The sequence below is a fragment of the Diplotaxodon limnothrissa genome, linkage group LG20 (assembly GCF_057381915.1).
Source record: "Diplotaxodon limnothrissa isolate DT_005_m linkage group LG20, D_limnothrissa_male_GT1.1, whole genome shotgun sequence".
NCBI lineage: Eukaryota > Metazoa > Chordata > Actinopteri > Cichliformes > Cichlidae > Diplotaxodon > Diplotaxodon limnothrissa.
The window spans coordinates 26,284,523-26,310,565 of NC_140615.1; the positions used below are offsets into that span (position 1 = coordinate 26,284,523).

General features: G+C 40.8%; 2 protein-coding genes across 3 annotated transcripts; both read left to right on the forward strand.

Annotated features, from left to right (window-relative positions):
* The first annotated feature begins 553 nt into the window (after window positions 1–553).
* LOC146611046 (cytosolic sulfotransferase 3-like) lies at window positions 554–10,688 on the forward strand. Its single transcript, XM_085343863.1, has 8 exons — window positions 554–576; window positions 8,264–8,420; window positions 8,723–8,851; window positions 8,947–9,047; window positions 9,131–9,257; window positions 9,346–9,443; window positions 10,270–10,444; window positions 10,551–10,688. The coding sequence occupies exons 2-8, from the start codon at window positions 8,282–8,284 to the stop codon at window positions 10,661–10,663; spliced, it is 882 nt and encodes a 293-aa protein (XP_085199989.1). The 5' UTR covers window positions 554–576; window positions 8,264–8,281; the 3' UTR covers window positions 10,664–10,688.
* A 2,995-nt stretch (window positions 10,689–13,683) lies between these two features.
* LOC146611047 (cytosolic sulfotransferase 3-like) lies at window positions 13,684–18,251 on the forward strand. 2 transcript variants are annotated; one of them, XM_085343860.1, is made up of 9 exons: window positions 13,684–13,762; window positions 14,474–14,568; window positions 15,072–15,210; window positions 15,339–15,467; window positions 15,854–15,954; window positions 16,560–16,686; window positions 16,788–16,885; window positions 17,858–18,032; window positions 18,139–18,251. In XM_085343860.1, exons 1-9 carry the CDS (start codon window positions 13,684–13,686, stop codon window positions 18,249–18,251), a joined length of 1,056 nt encoding a protein of 351 aa, XP_085199986.1. The 2 variants fall into 2 exon arrangements, with proteins under 2 accessions (XP_085199986.1, XP_085199987.1); XM_085343861.1 differs by lacking the exons at window positions 13,684–13,762; window positions 14,474–14,568 and having other exon boundaries at window positions 15,339–15,450; window positions 15,837–15,954.
* The last annotated feature ends 7,792 nt before the right edge of the window (window positions 18,252–26,043 follow it).

Consider the following 26,043-nt stretch of genomic DNA (forward strand, 5'->3'; position numbering starts at 1 on the left):
CCATAAGCTGAAGAAAAAGAAAACAGCCAGAGCCGGTGTGACCTTAGACAATATAAATCAAAACAAAATGACCGACTACTCCACCTTCCAAACAATGAACCAGACTGTGTTGCCTTTCATAAGACCTGTGCACTCATACAGGTTTTGTTGCTTTTTTCTTTGGTCTGATCTCACTGTATACTATTGTGTTCATGTTTGAACAGCAATACTCACAGACACACATCTAAGGAAGTTGTGCAGTGTGTTTAAGTGAACGTTGTGCAACAAACAGATTTCTTTCTTCTGGAAGATCCAGACCCAACCGCAGTACAGAAATACTCAGCTTGGTGAGTGTGTAGTACATCAAGTAATATTCACTAGAACAAACATGCTAGACTGAAAGATGTGTATCTTTTAAAACTGTGGTGCTTTTTTGTTTTTGTTTGGCGTAAATGGCCAGAAAAATCAAACTTTTCTAACTTCATGCTCACTCACTATATGTCTGAGTCATTGCTGAAATTAATGGTTAAACCGGCGAGTCACGCCTCTTGTTCACAATTTCAAGATTATGTCAGTCAGCAGGAGTAACGCAAGAAGGTAAGCAAGCTTCAGGATGTTTAGTCCCCAACAATAAATCTGTGGTTTTTACTTTATATACAAGTTATTTTATCTAGAAAACAAAATAAATATAAATGTTTATTATCTCTTTTTTTTTATTTAATTTGAATATTAATTAAGTTATTCTTTAAATTTCACCATGTGTCTTGCTTAGTGTGGTTGGTGAACACAGCTGAAAGGAAAATGTTGTAATTCTTGTGTTTCTCAGTTTTACCAATGCTGCAGTGTGTACTTTGACCTCTGGTTGTATGGCAAGCTGTTATTTATTATTTATTTATTATTTTTTATAAATCTCTGTTAACCCTAAAATCATCAACTAATTAATAATTATTATTACATTAACTACTGATTTTTTTTTATTGCAATTACTAGTTTAATTTTACTGATGACTCGTTATACCATCTTGCATCATGTCAATATGCCCAATATTCACAATTTCAAAATAATGTTAAGTTAGTTTAAAGCAACACAAAACCACGTGAGCAAACCAACAGAAGGCTGAGGCAGGAGCAGTCCTAGTAAAAACATAAAAACTAAAAAGCAGTAACACTGCAGTCACAAAGGTTAAAGTGGCAAAGGTGGTGTTGGTGAACTTACAGGTATAATTACTGTAGAGCTGATTAGTGGTGCAGGATCAAGCAGAAACAGCAGCTCCAGAATCTTAGATTAGCAAACTCTAACACTGGGATTTACACTTTATCAGATTATGAGATCTGTTATTAAAACGAGAAACTGGATGTGATTCTGATCCTTAAACTGATCTTTAAACTGAATCATAGCCATTAAATGTATATCAGAGGTGCCTTTAACATGCAAATTCCAGTTTAGCATTTTGTTCATCACCTCTGATGTTTAAAACCTGAGGTCACAAGCTAGAGCTACATCTGCCACTGCATGATGATAATCAGTCAATAGTCCACAGCATGAAGCATATACTGTTTAAATTATTTTTTTTTTATAACATAAAGTGTTAAATGAAGGCATATATTAGGATTAGAGTGATTTTCTTTTACACTTCTGTGCTATCGTGCCACTTTCTGCCAAAAACCTCCCTCTGCTGGCCGTTAAAAATAATACAGATTTAAGGATTTACTTTTGCAGATAATCTGTTATTTCAATCAAAGACCCACAAACAGTTTTTTAAATGTGGACAGTTCCCAAGGACCTTTTTTTTTAACTTCCAGTGCCTCTCTTATGGAACAAAAAAGCATCATGTTTTCTATGGAACGCCAGGACTGCCATAATGAATTAATTAAATACACCATTAAATAATTAATTAAATGTGGCAATAATTAATTAAAATTGGAATTAATTAATTAAATAAATAGTTATGACACATGTAATTAATTAATTATTGACACATTTAATTAATTATTTATGTATTTCACATTTTAATTAATTATTGACACATGTAATTAATTAATTATTGACACATTTAATTAATTATTTATGTATTTCACATTTTAATTAATTATTGACACATTTAATTAATTATTGACACATTTAATTAATTATTTAATGATATATTTATTTATTTCATTTTGGCAGTCCTGACGCCTGGCTCTCGTCATGAAATAATTTTATCTGTCAGCCTCACCCATCAAACTCAGGGGGCGGGGTTAACGCTGCCCATGCAGCTTCTCTAACATTTGATTGGTTGCCGTGCAAAGTAAGTCAAAACAGGTCGATCCTAGAAAATCGATTGCTTGTGTAGACTTGGGGCAGCCAGTTATCCCAGAATGCAGATCAAATCACAAGCAGCAATGGTGGTGGTGTAGTTTTAAAATACCCCGTTTTTCTGTCACCAGCTACACTTTTAACAGTGTTTTAGCCGCGAATGTCGCGACGTATGTCTGGTCAGGTTGTCAACATAGAACATGTTTGCAAAAGTGCTCAGATGTTTTCAGAGATTTCACTAGCTCTGCTAACAGTTAGCATGCAGAGTGCACCGAGGGGGTTACGTTAACCGGTTTGTTTACATATTCCACTCTCCGTGTTCCACATGTTGCATTCGCAGATTCTCATTTTCACCGAACGATCGTCTCTTTCCGCCTGGTCTTGTGTCTCTGTGCTTCTGTAACATAAAGAACGAGCTGACATTTTTCTCACGAAACCAGCGATCAGCTCAACAGACCCTCAGTTTACCTGCATGCATCCTCCTCCTCATCTGTCAGCTGTTTAACACCTGCTGCTAATTCAAGAAACACGCCTAGTTACCAGGGCCCTGTTTCAGGAAGCCGGTTTGGAAAACTCAGAGTGAAAAACGATACTCAGGGTTGAGTAACCCCGAACTGTCCAACTCGGAATATTCGGTTTCAGAAAGGCTGATAACAATTAGTTCAGTCAACGCGGAGTTGCTTTAACCCCAAGTGAAGCGCGCGGACGAGGATACATAAAGCCCTGATAAGCGGAGCACAGATTAAGCGAGTCACCATGGAGACGGAGGGAAAGAAGGCGCGGTCAATGTATTTCACAGCGCTTGAGGCCGAAATTCTGATGGCAGCATATGCCGATAACATGCAAATTCCGCGGAAAAAAGTAACACAGCCACAGCTGCAAAAGCATGCATGGCAAAACATAGCCGACAGAGTCAATGCGTGAGTGTTAATTTAAACATTGATCGAGGGATTTCCACCCATTTAACACGTTATTTTATCATATGTTATTTTATTTGTTATTTTATACATTTTATTTTGTGATGTGATGTGAGCGCAGGTGCAACCCAACAGGCCCCAAACGTGCCTGGCAGCAAGTAAAAATGAAATATAAAAATATAGTCCAAACAGGTAAGGTGTAATTGTATTATGAGCCATAGTGCTTGGTCTGTTTGTCCGATGTAAATCAATTGCAGTTAGAGGCTACATTAATTTTCTTTCTGTAAGCACTTATTGAAATTATCTGAGCACATTACAAGTACATATTTGCTTACTCTGTATGCTCAAATGTGGCCCGTTATAGCCAACAGAAAAAAAGCGGAGGCCCGAAAAACAGGTGGGGGTCCTCCACCACCACCACTCACAGAGGCTGAGCAGTTGGCCCTCAGCCAAAACAGTGGGCGCCCTGTGGCCGAAGGCATCTCTGCGGGGACATCCTCTGAGTCAATAACCCCGCAAGACACAAGTGCCTACATAAGGGGTAAATTCAAAATAATACATGATGTGCATACATCCTTTCTTCACAGTCACCTTTGCAGTGCTGCTCATTCATTTGATAAACTCTTTACCATAATGGATTATTTTGTAGTGAAGTTATTTTCCTACTGATTTTGCCTTCCCTCAGCCTTGGTTGTCTTTGAGAGCATAATGACAATGAAGTGTAAGGTGCTTGGTATGTTTGTTAATTGCCATTTGGTCCCTTGTAAGTTATAAGTGACCTGTATAAACCTCATATTCTATCAGTTGATGGTGATGGTGTACTGCATCTGGTGCAGCCTCCTGTTGAGCCAGACCAACATGCAGTTGTGAGTAATACTCCACAGATTATATGAGTTTACAGTAGAACAGCAATGTTGTTTATTTCTTTACTACAGGAAAATAATGAAGAAACATTGACAGCTGTTACAGAGGAGGAAGCAACAGAGACACTTTATGAGGTTTACATCTTTTAATACTTTGTGTACAGGAAATACAGGCGACCAATAAAGCCAGTTGAACAAAAAATCTGTTTATTCTTCTTTCAACATGTTGAGGTGATGGGTCAAAAGAAATGATTGTGACATATGGTGTCTCTGACTGCTCTTCCATCTTGTATGTCCGTGGGAGGGTCAGGATGTTCATGGTTTGGATCACTGCTGATGTTTGGTTCAGAAGGACAGTGTTCTCCTCTAATTGTGGCAATGTTGTGAAGAATCACACATGCCACAATAATGTCACATGCCCTTTCTGGGGTGACCCTGAGTCTTTGCAGGCACTGGAACCGGGCCTTAAGCATTCCGATAGTCATTTCAATTCTGGCTCTTGTCCTGCAATTAGCCAGATTATATCGCTGCTGTGGGCCCGGTTCAGGGTCAGGGTAAGGGGTAAGCAAATAGGGTAAACATGGATACCCCCTATCACCAAGCAAGTAGCCAGTGAACTCTCCTAAGACAGAAGGGTACACTTCAGTTCAAATGTCCCTGAAGCAATTGGTCTTTATATATTTTAAAGTATTCTCAACTCACCATGTCCAAATTTTGTGCTCAGTGTACATTCACGGAATATTTGTGAGTCATGGACAGAGCCTGGCCACTTGGCTTCCACATTTGTGATAATGTTGGCAGCATCACATATGATCTTCACAGTGCAGAGAACACAAATTAGCATCCATTACTATAATGAAATAATTTGTTAGTTTGACATGCTACAGGGAACTATGTACCTGTACATTAATGCTGTGGAAAGACTTCCTGTTCACATAGTCTCCTTCATTTACTGAAGGAGCAATGATTGGAATGTGAGTGCCATCTGTACAGCCAATCACGCCTGGGAACCCTGAAAATAAATGTGCAATTTAAGTAGTAGTCCAAGTATCACCACATCATAAATTAAGTTTTGTTCATCCTGATACCTGCAATTTTGTGGCATCCCTCTTTGATAAATCTTGTGGGTCTATGACCGGGGAACACCACAGACGAGTACAGGAGACGTTTCAGTGCAACTGTAACATTCCTGACTGCCCGACAGACGGTAGCCTTGGAAACGTGCTCAGCGTCACCAATATTATACAGAAAGCTCCCGTTTGCAAGAAACCGAAGTGCAATACAAATAATATGCAATGAACTGAGAGCATGTCCGCGATGTGTCACATGCGTAATATATGGCCTGAGGATGTTATCCAAATAAATTATAGATTGTGCTGAGAAACGGTAACGTTCGCACAGAAAATCATCAGGAAATGATAAAATGTCCAAACGCGCTCTGATCACTCTCTCCCGGCGGAGAGCCCTGCGGAGAATTTGGGCTTCACGATCTACTGGCTCTTCAAGGAAGTGGCACGCCATGTCCGACACTTCCTACTGTCAGGTTTCCGACAAAGGGGCGGAGACAGTCAGGGTTAGTTGTAGTAAACCTGCTAGGGGGCAGGTTAGCTTCACGGAGTGTGTCGTCATAGTGACTCACTCAGGCTGCAGCTGAACTCGCTTTGTGAAACCGAAAACCCAGAGTTTTCGTTAACTCAGGGTATACTTACTCAGTTTTTCCACTAAACCGGCTTCCTGAAACAGGGCCCTGGTGATAGTCACAGTTTAACTGGGCAGCCGGTGCTCGATATAACGCAATGTCAGCGCATTTTTCTGCACAAGATAAGTAAATATAGTGTTTTCCCCGAGCGCAGAGCTGCTGGAGCTCGTTTCCTTACAGAGCACTTTATAGGCGAACAGCTTTATCAGCGGCTGATGTCCAATCACCGGCACACAGCTTTCAAACCTCAGCTGAGTTTTAGCTCTCAGTGGTTAAACGCTGGACTTCATTCACTCAGGTTCTGTCTGTCGGGTCACGTTTACTTCGCTGTTTTATTTACAACTGAGCAAATCGGTTTGGCTGAGGTTAAAGTTACGTTTCATAACTGCATAGTTTCACAGACGTTTAATGGTTCACTGGCACATGTGTTAGACTGAACTATCATCTAAATATCATCTGTTTTTTAATAGTTATTCAACTGTATTCTAAGCACCAGCTGTCTGTTAGAATGTGATTTTTTTTCTCTCTCTGTTGGCAGAGGTATAAAAATGCGCAGGAAAATCTGACATGCATGGCGAACTTCACCGACGATATTTAGGGAGGAATAAACACACATCAAACATAAATGAACCATTTGTCTGTCTCCATAATTGAGAGAATTTTCTCTTCTTATGTCAACACTCTCTCTCTTTTTTTTTCTTTTTTTTTGCTTTTTCGGTCATGTTATGTTTACCTGTCAAAGGCTTGTTACAAACTATGAAACACATTGTGCAGACTTCTGGATGTTAGAAGAAAACTAATACTGCTCATGAATGAGACTAAAGGCAGGAAGGTGTCCTTTAAAACTAAACATGTTAATAGGACCTCCCTGTTTATATCATAGTTTATGATATAGCACGTGTATTTCAGTAATAGCCTGCTGAGGCCACTATACGTGCTGGCCTCATATCAAATGTGAAGGCAGACTGAGTCTATGTTTGACGTTTTTTATATCTAATCTTCCTTTTCAAACATTTAAACAGCTGCGAGTCTGCAGCTGAGGGAATACAAATTCAAATTGTCGGAACAGGTTTGCTCGTTTCTTGGATTCATTTGGTGATTTATTAAATGTATAACTGTTATTCTAATCTGCTGCTGAGTCTCTTACACTTTTCTTTATGCTGTATATTTTCACGTCTCTGGAATAGTTGGCAGTTAGATAGTCAGCTGGGAAACTTTGTGTTAACTCATGGAGCTGAGGATATCGTGGATATGCTGACCTCGCTGCGTGGTGTACAGAGCGAGGTCAGCATGATTAATATTCACAATAAAAATATTAGCCGAACATCATGAAGTCTGTATGTGTTTCATAGTGTCGAACAACCTTTGTACAGTTAAAGCCAGCAGTTACTACATGACGGAAACACCAACGTTATCTCTTTTATGTGTTTATACACAGGTCACGCTGATTACTGAACAAAAACCCAAAGATCAGATGTTAAACAGATTTATTTGCTCTCTCTCCTCCTTAAACATGTTTTTAATGTTAGTTATAATTCAGAATTGGCGACTGAAACACGTAGGACACATAAGAACATCAGGAAATAAAACGTCGATAAATATAACCTCAGTAAAAGAAGTCAGCGGGGGTTACTACAGCTGTGTACCGGGGCCTGCGCTTTGTCGGTGGGATTGCTTGCGAGGCGAGCGGGTCTATCCCACGCTTTGCCGTGAGACTGGGCAGACATCTCCGAAATCATCGAAACACTTTTGCAAAGAGGCTGTATCTTGACAAACCGACCAGACACATGAAGATTAAACCACTACATTCTCGGCTAAAAAAAATATTAAAACGGTATTTGGTAACACACAAACAGGGTTTTTCAAAGCTCAGTTCTGTTAGCTTCCACATGCCGGTTGTTGTGTGCTAGAAACAATGGCCACCAGGCCAAAGCAATGGTTTTGACTCGATCAGCGTTAACCCCGCCCCCTGAGTTTGATGGGTGAGGCTGACAGATAAAATTATTTCATGATGAGAGCCAGGCGTCAGGACTGCCAAAATGAAATAAATAAATATATCATTAAATAATTAATTAAATGTGTCAATAATTAATGAAATGTGTCAATAATTAATTAAAATGTGAAATACATAAATAATTAATTAAATGTGTCAATAATTAATTAATTAAATGTGTCAATAATTAATTAAAATGTGAAATACATAAATAATTAATTAAATGTGTCAATAATTAATTAATTACATGTGTCATAACTATTTATTTAATTAATTAATTCCAATTTTAATTAATTATTGCCACATTTAATTAATTATTTAATGGTGTATTTAATTAATTCATTATGGCAGTCCTGGCGTTCCATAGTTTTCTAGACCGATGGAAGTTAAAAATATCACTTCTGATCTGTGGGGGGAGAAGTCAGCCTACGCAGTTGTTAAAAATGTTTTAAGCATAGCTTTATGTTGTTGCACAAGTAAGGACTGGAGAAAACACGACATACACTTTGATTTTAAGGGCAAATCATTCTCACAGATGGAGCTGCCACCTCGCCCACAACTGTTTGACTTCAATGGAGTCTCCATGACCAACATCTTCACTGACAATTGGGACAATGTACAGAACTTCAAAGCAAGACCGGATGATATTCTTATCGCAACTTACCCTAAAGCAGGTACTGATCTGTATATAAAAGTATGGAGCTTATGTAATCATAGTATTTTTTTGTGTGTGCACACACCCCACTTTTCAGTTATTTATTTGTAAAAAATGTTTGGAATCATGTATGATTTTCGTTCCACTTCTCACGTGTGCACCACTTTGTGTTGGTCTTTCACGTGGAATTCCAATAAAATTGATTCATGTTTGTGGCTGTAATGTGACAAAATGTGGAAAAGTTCAAGGGGGCCGAATACTTTTGGAAGCCACTGTATGTTTACAGCTAAACATAAAACATTTTGTCCATTTCAACCTCAGGAACCACGTGGGTCTCTTACATCCTAGATCTTCTGTATTTTGGGAACATGAGTCCAGACCGTCAGACATCCATCCCTGTTCATGACAGAGTTCCCTTCCTGGAGATCTGCGCACCTCCTCTACCTTCAGGTTGAATCACGTGTCCACTGTCACTTTAAAATACATCAGACAATTACAATGTTTAGTATATTAACCTGTGGTATCTAATCCTCCTGATAATTCAGGTGCAGACCTGGCAGACAAGCTTCCCACCACTCCTCGTCTCATTAAAACTCATCTACCAGTCCAGTTTGTACCAAAGTCCTTCTGGGAGCAGCGCTGCAAGGTCTTGCACATACACCCATAGCCACACAGATATGTGATTTATGAAACTCCCAGACCATAAATTAGTTTTATCTCTTTCTGTAGGTGGTCTATGTGGCCCGCAATGCAAAGGACAATGCAGTGTCCTATTTCCACTTTGACCGCATGAACCTTATCCAGCCAGAACCAGGAGACTGGAGCAGCTATCTGCAGGGTTTCATGGAGGGAAAGAGTGAGTTCAGTGTAGTTTTACAGCAAAGAGACCACACTATTTCATTTCCTGTATAAACATTCCTTTGTGTATTGTTCTGTGGCTTCAGGGGTTTTTGGATCCTGGTATGACCATGTGAACGACTGGTGGGAGAAGAAGCAAAGTTATTCAAATCTCCACTACATGTTCTATGAAGATTTGATTGAGGTGAGCTGGGCTAACATGTGTACCATTTCCAACTGAGCTCTAACACTTTGTTTAATCATCACGCGCCTTTTAGAAGATGCCAAACCAAACTCTCAGTTCAACTCAGAAATACTGTCTAAAAATGACATGCATCAATATTCTAATCCAATTACTACATTTTTCTGATGATACGTGGTAATATTTCTCAAACCAGGCTGTATTTTATTCGTTCTTCGAGCACTGGGTGGTGTGCATTTTAATTCCACAGTGCAAGAAAAGCCAGCCAGAGCTGCAGATGGGTGTACAAAGAAAAAAAGCTATGACTCGTGAAGACTTTATAATGTTTGGTATCTCTGAAATTCACTGATTGCAAAAATTTCTCTAAACCATGTCCAGTATATTTTGTTAATTGAATCCTTTTTGATGCATAAGTAACAAATAGAGAACACACTATTTTCCACCAAATCCTCATCCAGCAAACATCTCTGCTATGTGAAGGGGAAATCCCCACTCAGCATACACATATGCACACTAAAATGTGGGACCTGGCCAGTCAGCCAGCAAGATTTTTCCTCTTGTGTTCCTGGCAACATATCAGTTTTTAGCCTGAGATGCTAACCGTCTGTGTGGACTGTATTGGATCAATGATTTGTTGTAAACCTTGTAGACTTATTACCAAAAGTTTAAACATTTATGAATGTGCTACAAGTGAGTATTTATCTATTATCAACATTACTAAACCACAGATAAAGTAAATTAATTTATTGCATGCTAATCTAAAGGTTCTGAAATTTAGGAAACACAAAAGGGTAGAAAAAAAAATCATATCTAATTTTAATGTGAACAGGACTCTGAGCAAGAAATAGACCGACTGTGTTCCTTCCTTGGTTTGTCTCCATCACCTGAAGAGAAGGAAAGAGTCAGAGCCAGTGTGACGTTTGACAGCATGAAACAAAACAAGATGACCAACTATACTTCAGTTCCAGTGATGAACCACAAGGTGTCTCCTTTCATGAGAAAAGGTACAACTTCCTGCTGGGCAACATTTTTTTTCCTCTATATCTATATCAGTGTGTGCTCCATTTATCATTAGGTTAATCAAATACTCTGAATGTTCTCCTTCTCCAGGGAAAGTTGGTGACTGGAAGAACCACTTCACTGTGGCCCAGAATGAGCAGTTTGATGAAGACTACAAGAAGAAGATGAAGAATCCTGATTTAAAGTTTCGCTGTGAAATTTAAAGCCCCAGCTGGGCATGATGGAGTTCTGATCTGATGTAAGTTAAGAAAAATCAAATGTTATACTTGATTTATGTAATTTTCTTCCACTGTGATGCAGATGCATATAAATAACAAAACATGAAAAACAATTCATTGACACTGAGGTTTAACCAGAATAATAAAGAATTAAAAAAAATCACCAGTATGTCTCTTCTACTTGGGCCACAGCCTTTTGATGATGAAACTCTTTAATATGAACAGGGCTCTGAACAAGAAATACACAGACTGTGTCTTTATGAAATATGGATGGGCATGATGGAGCTCTGATGTGATATTTGTGTCAAGGAATACATTTTTAATTTTATCAACATAACTATACAACTATATAACATAAAGACTTAGTGGAGGCCATGTATCCACAATGTTATGCTCATAGACATAAATCAGACCATAAACAATGATTGTGACTGAAATTAAACTTTAACCATCGAGCTTAACTTTCTCTCGAGACATACGGTGAACTTATGACGAAGCTTTGTCTTTCTACGAAGTAGAACTGTAGCAATGTCCTCCTTCTCAACATCCATGAATCCTCTCTGTGGTCTTCCTCTTTTCATCCTGCCCTGCCCAGCTTCACATTCAACATCCTCTGCCCAACATATCCACTATCCCTCCTCTGCACATATCCAAAGAATCTCAGCTTTTCCTCTCTAACCAACCACAGCCTCAAATCTTCTTTTTGTGATGCCACTAACATCAAACTATACATCATAGTCTTGTTGTTATCCTTCTGTCACAAATCACCTGTGAAACTCTTCATCTCTCTTTATACCATCCTTTCCTTTGGATGATTGACCCCATGTATTTAAACTTGCCCACGTGTCTCCCTCTCATTCACAGTATTCTACTGGTTGCTTCTGTTGACTATATTTCCTCTTCTCTCCAGAGCATACCTCCACCTCCCCCAGGCTCTCTTCTACCTCCTCCCTATTCTCCCTACAGATCATATCATAGTCCATGAAGACTCACATCTAACCTCATCTGTCAGCAGTTCAGCTTTCAGTCCCATGACCACTACAAACAAGAAGGGACTGAGAGGTGATCCCTGATGTAATCCCACCCCTGCCTTAATCCTAACTGTCACTCCAGCTCCACTGCTCACTACTATCTCAATGTCCTCATAAATGTCACATACTTCTCTGTCACTCCTGACTTTCTCATTTAGTACCACAGTTCCTCTCTTGGCACCATATTAAATGCTGTCTCCAGATCCATAAAGACACAGTGAAAGTCCTTCTGCATGTTTTTCTACACTTCTCTATCAACACCCTCAAGAGAAACATCTGCAGTGCTCTGTCTCAGCATGAAGCCATATAGCTGCTCATTGATCATCTCCTTTGTTCTTGACTTAGATTCACAGTTATTTCACATATCTTAATGCTATGACTCATTAACTTTATCTCTCTGTAGTTACTACAGCTCTGCACATCACCTTTGTGCTTTAAAAGTGGTAACGTACACTTCTGCTCCATTCCTCAAGTGACTCTCATTCTCCAAGATATTTGTTAAACAATCTGATTAAAAAGTCCTAGACTTCTCCACACCTCCACAGGTATGTCATCTGGACCACCTGCCTTTCCACTTTTCATTCTTTTTCAGTGCTGCCCTCACTTCCTCCTGACTTATCCTTTGGAAGCTCCTCAAAATCCTCCTTCCATCTTCTCAGCACACTAGCTTAACTCAGTAGTACATTTCCATCTCTATCCTTAATCAACCTAACCCGCTGCACATCCTTTCCAGTTCAATCTCTTTGCCTGTCCAGTCTCACTTACAGCTCGCTACAGGCCTCTTTCTTTTCCTTTGTCACCTCTCTCCCCCTTTTCTCACCTTAACCATACACTTAGCCTCCCAGTACTCCTGACTACTTTCTTCATCTCTATACTTACCCCATTTTTGCTTCATTAAACTCTACCTTTGAATACTTTCCTGAACGTCTTCATTCCTCCACCAAGTGTCCTTGCCTTCTTTCTTCTGTCCTTAAAACTTCAGCTGTCCTTTCCCAGTTATGTGATAACTCTTCTCTACTACCCAGAGCCTGTCTCAACTCCTCCCTGAACTCTGCACAACATTCCTTCTTCTTCAACACCCTTGCCTCTGACCTTCACTTGCTTCCTTATCTTAATTTCCATATCCAGTACTGCCTAGCTACATTATCCTTGTCACCACCTTGCAGACAGCTTTCTCTTTCAGATTTCACCTTATGCTTACGATATAGTCTGTGTCCACTCTTATATGTTATCCCGTGTCCCTCCCTCTTCCTGAAATATGTGTTTACCATAGCCATTTCCTTCCTTTTCACAATATCCGCCACCATCTGTCATTCTCTTTACCCCTGCTCTCTTCACTTACATATCCATTGACGTCTGCTCCAGTTATCAAGCTTAGTCATCCAGCGTACTCCAGAATTCCTCTTTCTCTTCTATCATCCAGCCTGTGAGGCATACACATTGACAACATTCAACATCATGCCTTCAATTTCCAGCTTCAAACTTATGATCCTGTCTGACACTTTCTTCTTCTCCTCTGCAACACTATTCATGTACTCTTCCTTCAACATTACTCCTACTCCATTTCTCTTCCTATCTACACCATGGTAGAGCAGCTTGAATCCACCTCCAGTGCTCCTCGCCTTGATTCCATCTGGTCTCGTGTGCACACAGTATCTACCTTCCTTCTCTCCATCACATCATCCAGCTCTCTTCCTTAACCAGTTATAGTCCCGACATTTAAAGTCCCTACTTTCATCTCCGCATTCCTGCCTCTCTTTCTCTCGCTGCCTCTGAACACGCCTTCCCCCTCTGCTCTTCCTTTGTCTTCGGTCAATAGTAACATAGCTTCCGCCGGCACCCTGGTAACCAACACCACTGGAAGTGGTCGTCGTTAACCTGGGCCCGACTGATCCGGTATGGAAATCTCATAATTGATGATCATCATGTTTGATTTGGCAAAGGTTTTACGCCGGATGCCCTTCCCGACCGAAGATGGGGGTGCAATTTGTGACGGGGAACACCGGCACTGGGAGTACTCTGGCTTGTGGCCCCCTCGTGGCTGTGTTGATTGGTGATATATATATTTACATTTTATCCCAGTCATTATTGTATTTTATCTTTCGTGCAACATGTTATGATCCCTGAAGCCATGGCTCAGGGGGACCTAACATATGAGATGCCAGCGCGCTTTTATAGTTCAACAAATATTTAATAGTAGAAAAATAATTACATAAAAAGACCGAGATGGGAGGCTGGGGCATAAACAAACAAAAGGGAAAGATCATTAACCAACCAGACACTTGGCGATCGGGATTCTACATTAATCCCCAAACTACTATTAGCAAAATTAAACAAAAAGAACCAAAACCATAAACAAGATATCCGGATCCAAGTAACAATAACCAGCACTGCAACAGCAGCTGCAAATTAACGCTGTGCTGGTGGAGATGAGAGAGAGCGAGGGGGGAGGGAAAGAGAAAGCTCTTGTTCTGCTTTTTCAAGCCTTATACAAAATTTGGTTAATATTTATAGCCAATCAGCGATTGAGAAAAAACAGCGAGCCGAAAACATGGCAGAAAACCAGTATCAGGATGCATAGCACAGCAAAACAATCAAACTTCTTGTTTTTCCTGTTTGATATTTTTACTGGCAAGTTTGGATGAACTTATTTAACCCCAATCATGTGACTTTATATCACTGGTGCATGTGTTCATATTTGAACTGTCAGGCTCAGTATGAATGTAAGGGTACAACAGTCTGCGTAATTCTACGCAGATTTCAGGACGCTGTGCAGCGTGTGTGCTACAGCGAGTGTTACGCAACAAGCAGACTTCTGGGAGATCCGGATCCAGCCCAAGTGTAATACTAATCATCAGGGTGAGTGTGGAGTCCTTTAAGTAATGTTTACGAACAAACACACCAAGCTGTCAGCTGTGCACGTTTTAAAATGTGCAAAACTTTTTATTTGGCATATCAGTAAATGAAAACAAATATATTTTTCTAACATGCTGCTAAAGTTAGTTCAGCTTTTACAAAGAAAATGTTAAGCTCATTCACTAAGTGCCTGAGTCACTGCTGAGATTCCGTTTATACATGTAAGCGACCATCAAAGCTTCATAAACACTGGCTGCCAACAATAAATATGCTGTATTTATTTACACACACACACACACACACACACACACACACACACACACACACACACGTGTTTTCAAGTCCCATCTAAGATTTAATTAGTAATAATAGATTATTTTGTACATTTCACGACATATGATGTCATGGAGTAAATTAAAAATGGGAGAAATGAACAGTATGTAGGCAGGAAAAATGTATAAAAAATGTGACCCATATAGGATTTTAAAGGCAAGTAATTTCCACAGATGGAGATGCAACCTCGGCCAAAACTATATGACTTCCATGGAGTCTCCATGACCAAGATTTTCACTGACAACTGGGATAACATACAGAACTTCAAAGCAAGACCAGATGATATTGTCATTGCTACTTACCCTAAAGCAGGTACTGATGTGTTATTTAATCATGTGTAGCTTATGTAATCATAATACATTTTTTTCATAAACAATTTCCTGTTGGTGTCTGAGTTGATAGGTTTACAGCTTAACAACATTTATTCATTTCAACTGCAGGAACCACGTGGGTCTCTTACATGCTAGATCTTCTGTATTTTGGGCACATGGGTCCAGACCGTCAGACATCCCTCCCTCTTCATGAACGAGTGCCCTTCCTGGAGCTCTGCGTACCTCCTATGCTTATAGGTTGAACTATGTTGCCACTCTGAATTTAAAATACGCCAGAATAAAAAGCGCTAGGTACCAAGTTTATGTCCGTGTACTCAGTTCATTCAGAGGATTATTGCAAGTCACCAGTTTCTAGAAACTGTGCTGAAAACAGGTTCAACCTGTTGCATTCTGTTTGTTTGTTTGCATGCATCTTTCTCTGCCAAATGCTGAAAAGGAAGCTACAAAATGTAAAAGCTCCTAAAATGTAGCAGTTTTATTAGTGTGTAAATGTGTTAGGTGAATCAGAACATCTCAGAAACACCTTAGAATTTTTTAGGCAATCGGTTTTATTGTTCTGTGCTATCTAAATAAGTCTAATGTTGCATGTTATCAATCGCAAACTAATCCTTCTTATCACTCAGGTGCAGAAATGGCGGACAAACTTCCCACCACTCCTCGTCTCATTAAGAGTCATCTACCAGTCCAGTTTATGCCCAAGTCGTTCTGGGAGCAGGGCAGCAGGGTAAAAGCCATGCACAAACACCCACAGCCAGCAGTGGAGATTTATGCAAAAAGACTCAGGACGCCCTTCCAACTAAGCATTTATCACTGTTATTTTATAAATTATGTTATAAGTAATGTGACACCAATAAAAGAGTCGCACACTCAGTTCAGTCACATCATAGCCAGAAGAGCTGGAAACACCAGGTTACTCTGCTAGTGGAGAAAACTGGGTTTTAGTGTCAGAGAAAGCAAAAAAAAAATGGTGTGATGCTGCTGGGACTCTCCCCCATAGTTGAGGCTAAGTTAGCATCATTTAGTTATTTTGGATTATATTTTATTTATATTTGATTTTATATGAATAGCTTCGATTGTTGTCATTAGGTTTTGTCAAATTTAATGATTCAAGCTGTAGTAGGAATGAATGGAGCGAAGTGGGGGAACGTTAGGGAGGTCAGATCGATCTTACTCTCTCTGCTGAATTGCCACTGCTTTAATTTAAAGTGTGTCACCCCTGTGAGTGCTCCCACTGACTTGGGGCCCCAAACAGCTGCTTGCCTTGCCTGGAAGCCATTGAAATTTGCAATTCATGAAACCCTGAGATTATTGTGTTGTCTCTTTCTGTAGATAGTATATGTGGCCCGCAATCCAAAGGACAATGCAGTGTCCTTTTACCACTTTAATCGGATGAACAATGCTCAGCCAGAAGCAGGAGAATGGAGCACCTTTCTGCAGGATTTCATGGAAGGAAAGAGTGAGTTCAGTTTAGTTTTAATGTAAAAGAATCACAATGCGATCTAATTTCCTGTCTGTATACTTACTAATATTACTTTGTGTATTGTTCTGTGGCCTCAGGGGTTTTCGGATCATGGTATGACCATGTGAACAGCTGGTGGGAGAAGAAACAAAGTTATTCAAATCTTCACTACATGTTCTATGAAGATTTGATTGAGGTGCGGTGAGTTGGGCTAACATGTGTAACATTTGTTCTTCATGTTTAAAATTGTCTTGACTCTTTCCATTTACATGTTTTAATTGTTCATATCTCTTAGAGGATATGTTTAAAAGCCTTCAATAATGTTTCTAGTTATAAATGTAGTGGTTTGAAAAAACAAAACACAACAGGTGCTATCTGTAAAGACGCCAAGCCGAGACACGCTGAACTCTGTTCCTGGAAGGAGTTAGATGATAACAGAAGCAGGAAACTAGTTGGCACACCTTGTGCGTGTCACAAATTTGTCACTGAGTGCTTTTAAATAAAACCGCATGATCCATTTTTTTGATGTTACATGAGAAAAATTATCTTTAGATGACAAAAGTAAAAAAAATAGAACAAGGAGCTACAACAGACTCTGAAAGATCAGCTGCATCCACTTTAATTTCAATTCGATTTTATTTATACAGCACAAAATCACAACTACAGTTTCCTCAAGGTCCTGTTATTGTAGTACCCAGCTATTTGAATAAGCGTGCATCCATCACTGCGCTCATGCACTGCTTCAAAGAAACTGTTTTAGTTGTGTCTGAAGTTTGAGGCTGTGTTTCTTCCATTAGTGTGAATGACAGAAAATAAGAGCTTTTTGTTAAGTGGAAATGCACACAAAAGATGTAACAGTATTTCCTGTACAAGTAGTAGCATGAATCAAACTTATTAAAGCAGTAGAAAAGAAGTGTATATTTGGGCCATCACTGTATCAGTCTTCTCATGTTACTCCCTGAAGAGGATGCAAGTAAATATCTTTTCCACAAAGACACCAATGACTTCTTTTAATTCAGAATGACTCTCTATAAATAACAGATTTATTTTTTCTTTTCTTAAACACCAAATCCACAGTGATGAATATAGAACTACAGACCCGAGGGACGAAAACAATCGTTGGGGTTCTTTTAAGAGTAAGAAATATTTTCAATATTTTTGTGAACAGGACTGTGGACAGGAAATAGACCGACTGTGTTCCTTCCTTGGTATTTCTGCTTCAGCTGAAGAGAAGGAAAGAGTCATAACCAGTGTGACGTTTGACAGCATGAAGCAAAACAAGATGACCAACTATTCCACAGTTCCAGTGATGAACCAAGAGGTTTCTCCTTTCATGAGAAAAGGTACAACTGCAACATTTTTTTCTTTATATGTATAGCAGTGTGTGCTCCATTTTTCATTAGTTTAATCAAATTTATTTATTTATTCTAAATATTTTCCTTTCTCCAGGGAAAGTTGGTGACTGGAAGAACCACTTCACTGTGGCCCAGAATGAGCAGTTTGATGAAGACTACAAGAAGAAGATGAAGTATCCTGATTTAAAGTTTCGCTTTGAAATTTAGAGTCCTGGCTGGGTGTAATATAGTCCTCAGAAGTAATATGTGATTAAATATTTAACAAATAATCAAATTATAAGTTAAAAAAAAAACACAATTTCCTTATATTGTGATGCTGATGTGTACAAATCAGATCATTAAAACAAATCTTTATTAAGAATCTCTCGCTCTCTCTCTCTCTCTCTCTCTCTCTCTAAACACACTGTGACCTCTTTGCTCATAAGCAGAAATTTTGTCCTTAGACGTAGCTATGGTATAAGAGTCCCGTGACACAGCAGGTTTCAGACTGTAACCTTTTAATTTTCTCACCACACCGTCCCACAACGGTGAGGCAGATTACCTTTCTCTCGATGTTAAACCACGTGTTTAATTTGATTCTTTGATTCTATGAGTTTCCAGTGATGTGACCCCTTATTTTCTTTATGTTTCGCTTCCAAGCAGCCAGACCATCTTGTAATTTTGAAGAGATCTTGAGCAGTAGTTCTGTTGTCTTTCTGGAAGTATTTTATTGGACATCAGCTACTGAGGAATGTGTTTGTGTGTTTGTGAATTATTCAAGTATTAAAAAGCCATCTAACTCAAGGGATAAACCAGTCTTTTGTGTACAGATAACTTATTAAAGAACCGATTAGAAATTGTATCTGTTGGCACTTTGTTACTAGGAGCCTCTTCTTTTATGCACGTGTCACCCTTTTTAACTGAGTAGTCCAAAATCAGTCAAATCCACAGTAATCTGTCATACAAAGTCAAGGAAAAAAACAATATTTGAGAATCTACTCTTGTTGGGTTCAGTTAGGATCGTAAGGAGACTGGCAGTGGTAACTCAACTTAAAGAAGGAATATCCCTCCACTCAGAATGAGACACTGACAACAACTTAAAGGGAGAAAAGTGATTTGAGTGTATTCAACATTTAAATGCTCCAAAACATAGACATGAACAAAACATTTAGACCATTTCAAACATGTAAATCTCAACAATGTATAACATATCACTTAAAGTGTCCATAAATATATTAGGTAGGCTGTCCTTTTCAGTTCAGTGCACTTAGTATTCAGTGTTCTTAGTAAGTGTTAATTGTCTTTAGTCACAGTTTTGCTTTTTTGATGTTAAGTGGAATCAGATCTGACCCAAAAAAAAGAAAAAAGTAACAACATAAAGTGTCCTGAGATCTCAGAAAAAAACGTTAATCCAAAAAAAATTGCAAATCGTTGTATCCTACCACCCTCCAAGGAAACAGGTGGCCTTCAGATTGAGAACGTCCTTTCTAGGCACCTCCAGTGGCATCCAGTCCTTAGATGGCACCGCTCGGTCCTTGCAGCAGATTTCTACTACATAAAAAAAACCAGCCTGCACACAGCGTGCAGTGCAATCACTCACTTGTAAAATAAAACATGTGTTTCTCTAGTGTTATCCCTTTTGTTCCCCCTCACACATCACACACCTATACAGTTCTTATTGGCCAATAACAATTTATCAACAACAAAAATACATTTCACTGCAAATCATGAAGCATGAAAAGTGTCTCCGTGGTGTGTTAGCTAAAACTTCACATGTAAGCGCATTAGCCCAGGGAGCACATGTGGGTACGCTAGCATACTTTCCACAGGCTAACACAGCTAAGCAATCGTTAGCAGGTTCTAAGACAAACATCACATTTCCGACAAGCATAGTATCCTGACTGGTTTTATGCTCAGAAACTGGACTATGAATCACAACTGAAACTGCAACTGTGAGACTCACCAGGATATTCTTCATAGAAAACATTAATTCCGTAGCGCAACACGTTACAGGACTGAATATCCACACAGCTTTGCGCATCTAGCTCCGTGCAGGCGGATGCAGTGAAAGAAAGTCACCACGCACGCGCTATGGTGCATTCACGGTACATGGGGAAAACTCAGCATTTAACAAAACAGTAACACTTCAAATTAGAATAAAAACAGAATACAATTGGCAATAAAATAACCATGGGTTACACTCTCCCCCTCTAAACGGCATGAGTCCCTTCATGCATCATAGACCAACTGGGGCCTGGTAAAGGTGACATGACAGTTTTGGAGAATGCAACGCCTAAGGTTTGGAAAAAGGAGCTAATAGCCAAGGTCAGTGGCTCTCCTAACTCATCATAAGTGAATTTCTGAGGTGGGCGTCTTTCTCTGTCAGAGCGCCTCAACCTCACTGGTTCTGTAGCACCAGCATCAGTACTAACAGCATCATCATTAATGACTGCAGGCTCTGGTGGAGTGAGATCTGCATCAGTCATGGTAGGTGTCAAGTTGGGTTCGGGAATGTCAATCACAACATGGTCTGAAGACCTCGCATCGGAAGGAACATAGTCCACATGACTTGTGTTAGAGACTTCAGGTTGTGTCAAGGTAGGTTTTCCAATATCAGGTAAGGACGTTTCCGGTACAGCAGTGTCAGGGGATGATACAGGGGGATGACTGTCCAATTGCTGTTGGGCTTTAGGATGAGCTGACTCAATTTGAATGTAAGGGGCTTTTGTGATGATTTGTGGATTCCATATGCCAAAACATAATTCCTCTTCATCACTCATCTCATCACTGTACTCTCCTCCATTATCCTTGTCGTTGCCTTTTGTGCAGTTTGGTTTACTCCTGGTCCTCATTTTCCTTTGATTCCCATTTTGAGAGTCCGATCCAACCTGATCTTCAACAGGTAAGAACCCGCAAGGGAGAAGCAAATCCCTGTGCAATGTACGCTGGGGGCCGTCTCCGTTTTCCGGTTTGACAACATACACTGGGCTGTCTTTGACCCGTTTGACAACAATGTGAATATTTTGTTCCCAACGGTTAGCAAGTTTGTGCTTCCCTCTAACATTCACGTTCCTTACTAAAACTCTGTCACCTGGAAACAGTTCTGCAGCTTTGATCTTTTTATCAAACCTCATTTTATTCTTCTCACCCATCTTTTGTGAGTGTTCGCTGGCAAGGGTGTAACTCTCTTGGAGGTTTTGGCGAAGGCCTTTAACATAGTCAGAGTAAGACTTTGGACTGGTTTTGCCCGGGTGAGTACCAAGGACAAGATCAATAGGCAACCTCGGCTGTCTGCCGAACATAAGTTCGTATGGACAGTACCCTGTTGTGTCATTTCGTGTACAGTTGTAGGCATGTGTTAATGGCCTAACAAAGTCTCTCCAATGATACTTGTCTTTGTCCTCCAGTGTGCCTAACATGTCTAAGAGAGTCCTATTGTACCTTTCCACCGGGTTTCCTCGTGGATGATAGGGCGTTGTGCGAATTTTGCTTGTCCCAATCAATGTGCAGAGCTCTTTCACAAGCTTAGATTCAAAATCTCTGCCTTGGTCACTAAGCAGACGGCTAGGGATGCCATAGGGGATGATAAGGTGATCCCAAAGAGCCCTGGCTATTGTCTTAGCCTTTTGATCTTTTGTCGGGACCGCAACTGCAAATTTTGTGAAATGGTCCGTCAATACTAACACATTTCTGGTGTCTCGACTATCGGGCTCAATACACAAGTAATCAATGCACACTAGCTCAAGAGGGTAAGTTGCCTGGATATTCTGTAGTAGAGCAGCCTTTTGGGGAAGGGCCTTCCTCATGAGACAACGTGAGCATTTCTTACACTTCTCTTCAATAGACTGAGCCATTCGTGGCCAGTAGAACCTTGCCCGAGCGAGATGTAAGGCACGCTCAACCCCGAGGTGACCAACCTCGTCATGTACACCTTTCAGGGCTCTGTCGCGGTACTTTTGGGGCAGTACTAACTGGTACACAAGGGAATCTCTGTCATTGAATTTCCTGTAAAGCACGCCATTACTGAGCTCGAGTTTGTTCCATTGTTTCAGAAGGAGTTTAACATCTGACGATTCAAGATTTGCTTCTTTGGGGCTGGGTTTCAAGCCTCTTCTCAACAGGGCTATAACACGAGCGAGAGAAGGATCATCCTTTTGTGCAGCGCACCAATCAGCATCTGTCATTGAGGGTAAGATGTCTTCTCCATAAGCCTCAGTGACTGAGCTGGGGTCAATAGCAAGACTCTCGACAACTGAGAGGGTTTCTGAATGGCATGACACTGAGTGACGCTGACACAAGGCAGAAAACGTTTCATGGTCAAGATTGTTTTGCATGTTAATGAGACGTTCTTTCATATCATCAATGCGAGCTTTTTCTTTGACAAATGCCTCATCTTCATGAGGAGGCTCTTGGGGCCGCCGTGACAACCCATCAGCATCTTTGTTTGCTTGACCTGCCCTGTACTTAATATTGAAATTGTAAGTAGACAAGGCAGCCAGCCACCTGTGTCCTGCCGCATCTAATTTTGCAGTTGTCAAAACATAAGTTAGCGGGTTATTGTCGGTCAGGACTGTGAAGCTAGAACCGTAAAGGTAGTCATTGAACTTTTCACACACAGCCCACTTGAGGGCTAAGAATTCAAGTTTGTGTGTGGGATAGTTCTGTTCACTCTTAGAAAGCCCCCTGCTAGCGTAAGCAACTGCTCTCAGCCTCCCCTCTTGCTCCTGATAGAGCGCAGCTCCCAACCCATCCCGACAAGCATCCGTGTGCAATACATAGGGGAGTTGAGGGTTGGCAAAAGCAAGAATTGGTGCAGAAGTCAGCTTTTCGATTATTGTTCGGAAGGAGGTTTCACACTCATGAGTCCATTGTTCCCCGAGAGGCTGAGTGGGACTGTAAGAAAGTCTGGGTGGTTCTCTCTTGTAAATCTTGCCTCTCTTCTTCGGTGGCCGGTAGCCGGCAGTGAGACGATTCAACGGTTTGGCTATCTTGGAGTACCCTTCAACGAAACGTCTATAGTATCCAGCGAAGCCTAAAAAACATTTAAGCTCTTTGAAATTGGATGGGCGCGGCCAACATTTCAGAGCAGAGATCTTTTCAGGATCGGTGTGGACTCCGTGAGCATCCACAACATGCCCTAAATACTTCACAGATGTTTTGAAGAAGTGGCATTTTTCTGGGGATAATTTAAGACCGTAGTCTCTCAAGCGACTAAGAACTTTCATTAGCCTGGATTCGTGCTCTTCCAATGTGTCTGAGAACACAATCAGGTCGTCTAAAAAGACAAGCACTTCGGTGAGGTGGAGATCACCCACACACTTCTCCATCAGGCGTTGGAAGGTGCTTGGGGCATTTGTAACACCCTGTGGCATCCTATTAAATTCATAGAAGCCAAGAGGACACACAAAAGCTGTCTTAGGCTTGTCCTCCTCGGCTACCTCCACCTGATAGTAACCGGACTTAAGGTCCATGACCGAAAACCATTTAGCTCCACTCAGAGCTGTGAATGTCTCCTCAATATTTGGCAGGGCATATGCATCTCGAATAGTTCTTAGATTTAGTCTACGGTAATCTATGCATAGCCTTATCGAGCCATTCTTTTTCCTTACCAATACAATTGGTGAGGCGAAAGGACTTTGTGACTCTCGAATGATGCCCGCATCCAGTAATTCTCTTAGATGTTGTTTGACAGCTTCTCTGTCACTTGGGTGTATGGGCCTTGGCCGCTCTTTGAAAGGCGTTTCATTGTTCAATTTGATTTGGTGCTTCACAGCTGTGGTGTGGCCATGGGACATGTCATCGAGAGCAAAAACTTCAGGGATGGATCTCAGTTTTCCCAGAATTCGCTCTTTCCATTGCTCTGGGATGGGAGAATCATCAAGGTTGAATGTGAGGTTGTCACTGTCTGGTTCATTTTGACTTGGAGGATTCAGAGTTTGACTCGATGCTAGTGGGGAAACGTGTTGAGCTGCACAAGCTTGAGCGACAATGCTATTTGACTGCAACGTAACAGCATGTTCACTAACATTGTGTACAATGACAGGCACTTTACTGCTGGAATTAAAAGGAATGTCTACTAAAGCCGATTCAAGAAGCAATCCACCTGGTAACTTGTATTGCTCATGCGGCTCAAGGACAAAACTTGTGTTCTGGTTGTTCTTTCTTAACCTCACATTTCCCATTAGGCATTGTTTGTGTCTTGCAGGGATTGTCACTGCCCCTTTGCTATGCAACATGACAGGGCAGGAATGAGTATCATTTCTTTGTACTTGGGCAACATGTTGAAGGATCGTTGCAAACTGCTTAGAGTGTAGCTTACGAATGAACTTGGGACCATCTTGATGTACTAACTGTCCATAAACCCGTAAAAGCACATTTGTCCCTATCAACAGCGGAATTCTACTGTTAAAGTGACACTCAGGAACAACAAGGGCCAAAACAGCTAATTGTTGCTCTTTGCCTGCAATATTTTCGGGAAATGTAATGCAAGTCTGAACATATCCCAAGTATGGCACGTTTTGCCCTCCTGCTCCTTCAATTTCAAGAAGAGCATGTATTGGCTGGATGGGAAGGTGGGAAAGGTGCATCTTGTGAAAAGACTCAGAAATGGTCGTAACCTGTGAGCCTGAGTCCATTATGGATTCACAGGGTACCCCGTCAACAAGTACTGAGGCTGCACAGCGTGGGCCTATGAGGCCTTGAGGGAAGAGGAAGTTAGGATCTAGGCTGCCTATGGGATGAATGGGTTCTGTGATTTGCACTTCAGGACCACAAGCTAATGTCTCGGGACTGGGGAAATCAAGGGTTTCAGCTCCTGGGTGTCCCACGACAGGAGCTGCCACTAGTTTAAAGCAAACGGGGCTGTGGCCTGTCGTGCAGCAAAATCAGCCTGTTTCTTTCTCAACTCTGCATGCTTTTCTCGGACAAGTGTAGGATTAGCGTCATTTGTGCAGCTTACTGCAATATGATTGTCTACCCCACACTTAAAGCAAAACCATGCCCTAGGTGTGCCAGGAACTTTAGCAAATGTCTGTGAGTTTCTGGTGTTGACAGCTAGAGAATTTTTGGGCTCATATTTCTCAGGTTTGGTTGAATGTCTTTGGCTTTGGACAAGCATTTGGACTTGTTTGGTCAACTCGGCTATTTGACTTTCAAGCTTGGCAGTTTCATTTGGTTTTGGGTTCACAGATTTGGATTTAGTGCTTACAAGAGGTTCAGTACTTGGGGTGGTGCTCCTTGGCCTTTGAGTTAAAGTTAACTGTTCAACTTGCTTTGTGAGTTCATTGACTTTTTGTTCGAGTTTCACAGCTTCACTGTCGGTTGGAGTAGGAGTCGCAAGTGGCGCTTGGCCAAGGGTGGGCATACTAAAAACCGAGTGTGCATGTGCAGCAGCTTTTGTTGCACCCAAATGTTTCTTCATGCGGTCCAACTTGGCGAAACGACGCTCTTCCTCAGTCCTTAACATGAGGAGAAGCTCCGAAAATGAGGGTGGAAAGCTCTTTTTTGCTTCAAGCTGGAGACTTACTATCAAGCTTTGGTCCCAGCAACCTCTAATGAATTGCTTAAGAAGCAGTTCATTTACATTTGTAGGAGGGGCTCCCCCTCTAGAAATGACTCGTGTGAGAAGGCTGTGAAGATGGTTCAAGAAGGCAGATGGGTTTTCTCCGCTGTTTTGATTCGAGCCAAGAAAGGCAGTGTAAAGCTCTTCACCGTCCTCAACAACTCCAAAGGCTGAATCAAGCTGAGTGACATAAGTGCTTGGTGTCGCAGTGACCCCCAGAGGCTTTACAATTTCAGATGCAGGGCTAAGTAAGCTCTCAAGTATCTTCCTCACTTTGAGGGCATCAGTCAGAAAAGGGTCACTGAGTAGAAGATCGACTTGGGTACGCCATGTCTCATAGTCGACTTCACCGTTGGGCCGTGGAAGTCGGCCTGAGAAGGTACGTATCTTAGCATGAGCAAGGGGTGCGTGACTTGGCTCATTACGAATAACATGTTCAACCACTACTTTCTGAATATG

Bases quoted from the DNA above. Each gene is read 5' to 3' on its own strand.
- LOC146611046 (XM_085343863.1), top strand. From the start codon at position 8,282: ATGGAGCTGCCACCTCGCCCACAACTGTTTGACTTCAATGGAGTCTCC. The intron at 8,852-8,946 runs GTTGAATCACGT...CTGATAATTCAG, and splicing joins CGCACCTCCTCTACCTTCAG to GTGCAGACCTGGCAGACAAG. The intron at 10,445-10,550 runs GTACAACTTCCT...CTCCTTCTCCAG, and splicing joins GTCTCCTTTCATGAGAAAAG to GGAAAGTTGGTGACTGGAAG.
- LOC146611047 (XM_085343860.1), top strand. From the start codon at position 13,684: ATGGGGGTGCAATTTGTGACGGGGAACACCGGCACTGGGAGTACTCTG. The intron at 15,211-15,338 runs GTACTGATGTGT...TTTCAACTGCAG, and splicing joins TGCTACTTACCCTAAAGCAG to GAACCACGTGGGTCTCTTAC. The intron at 15,468-15,853 runs GTTGAACTATGT...CTTATCACTCAG, and splicing joins CGTACCTCCTATGCTTATAG to GTGCAGAAATGGCGGACAAA.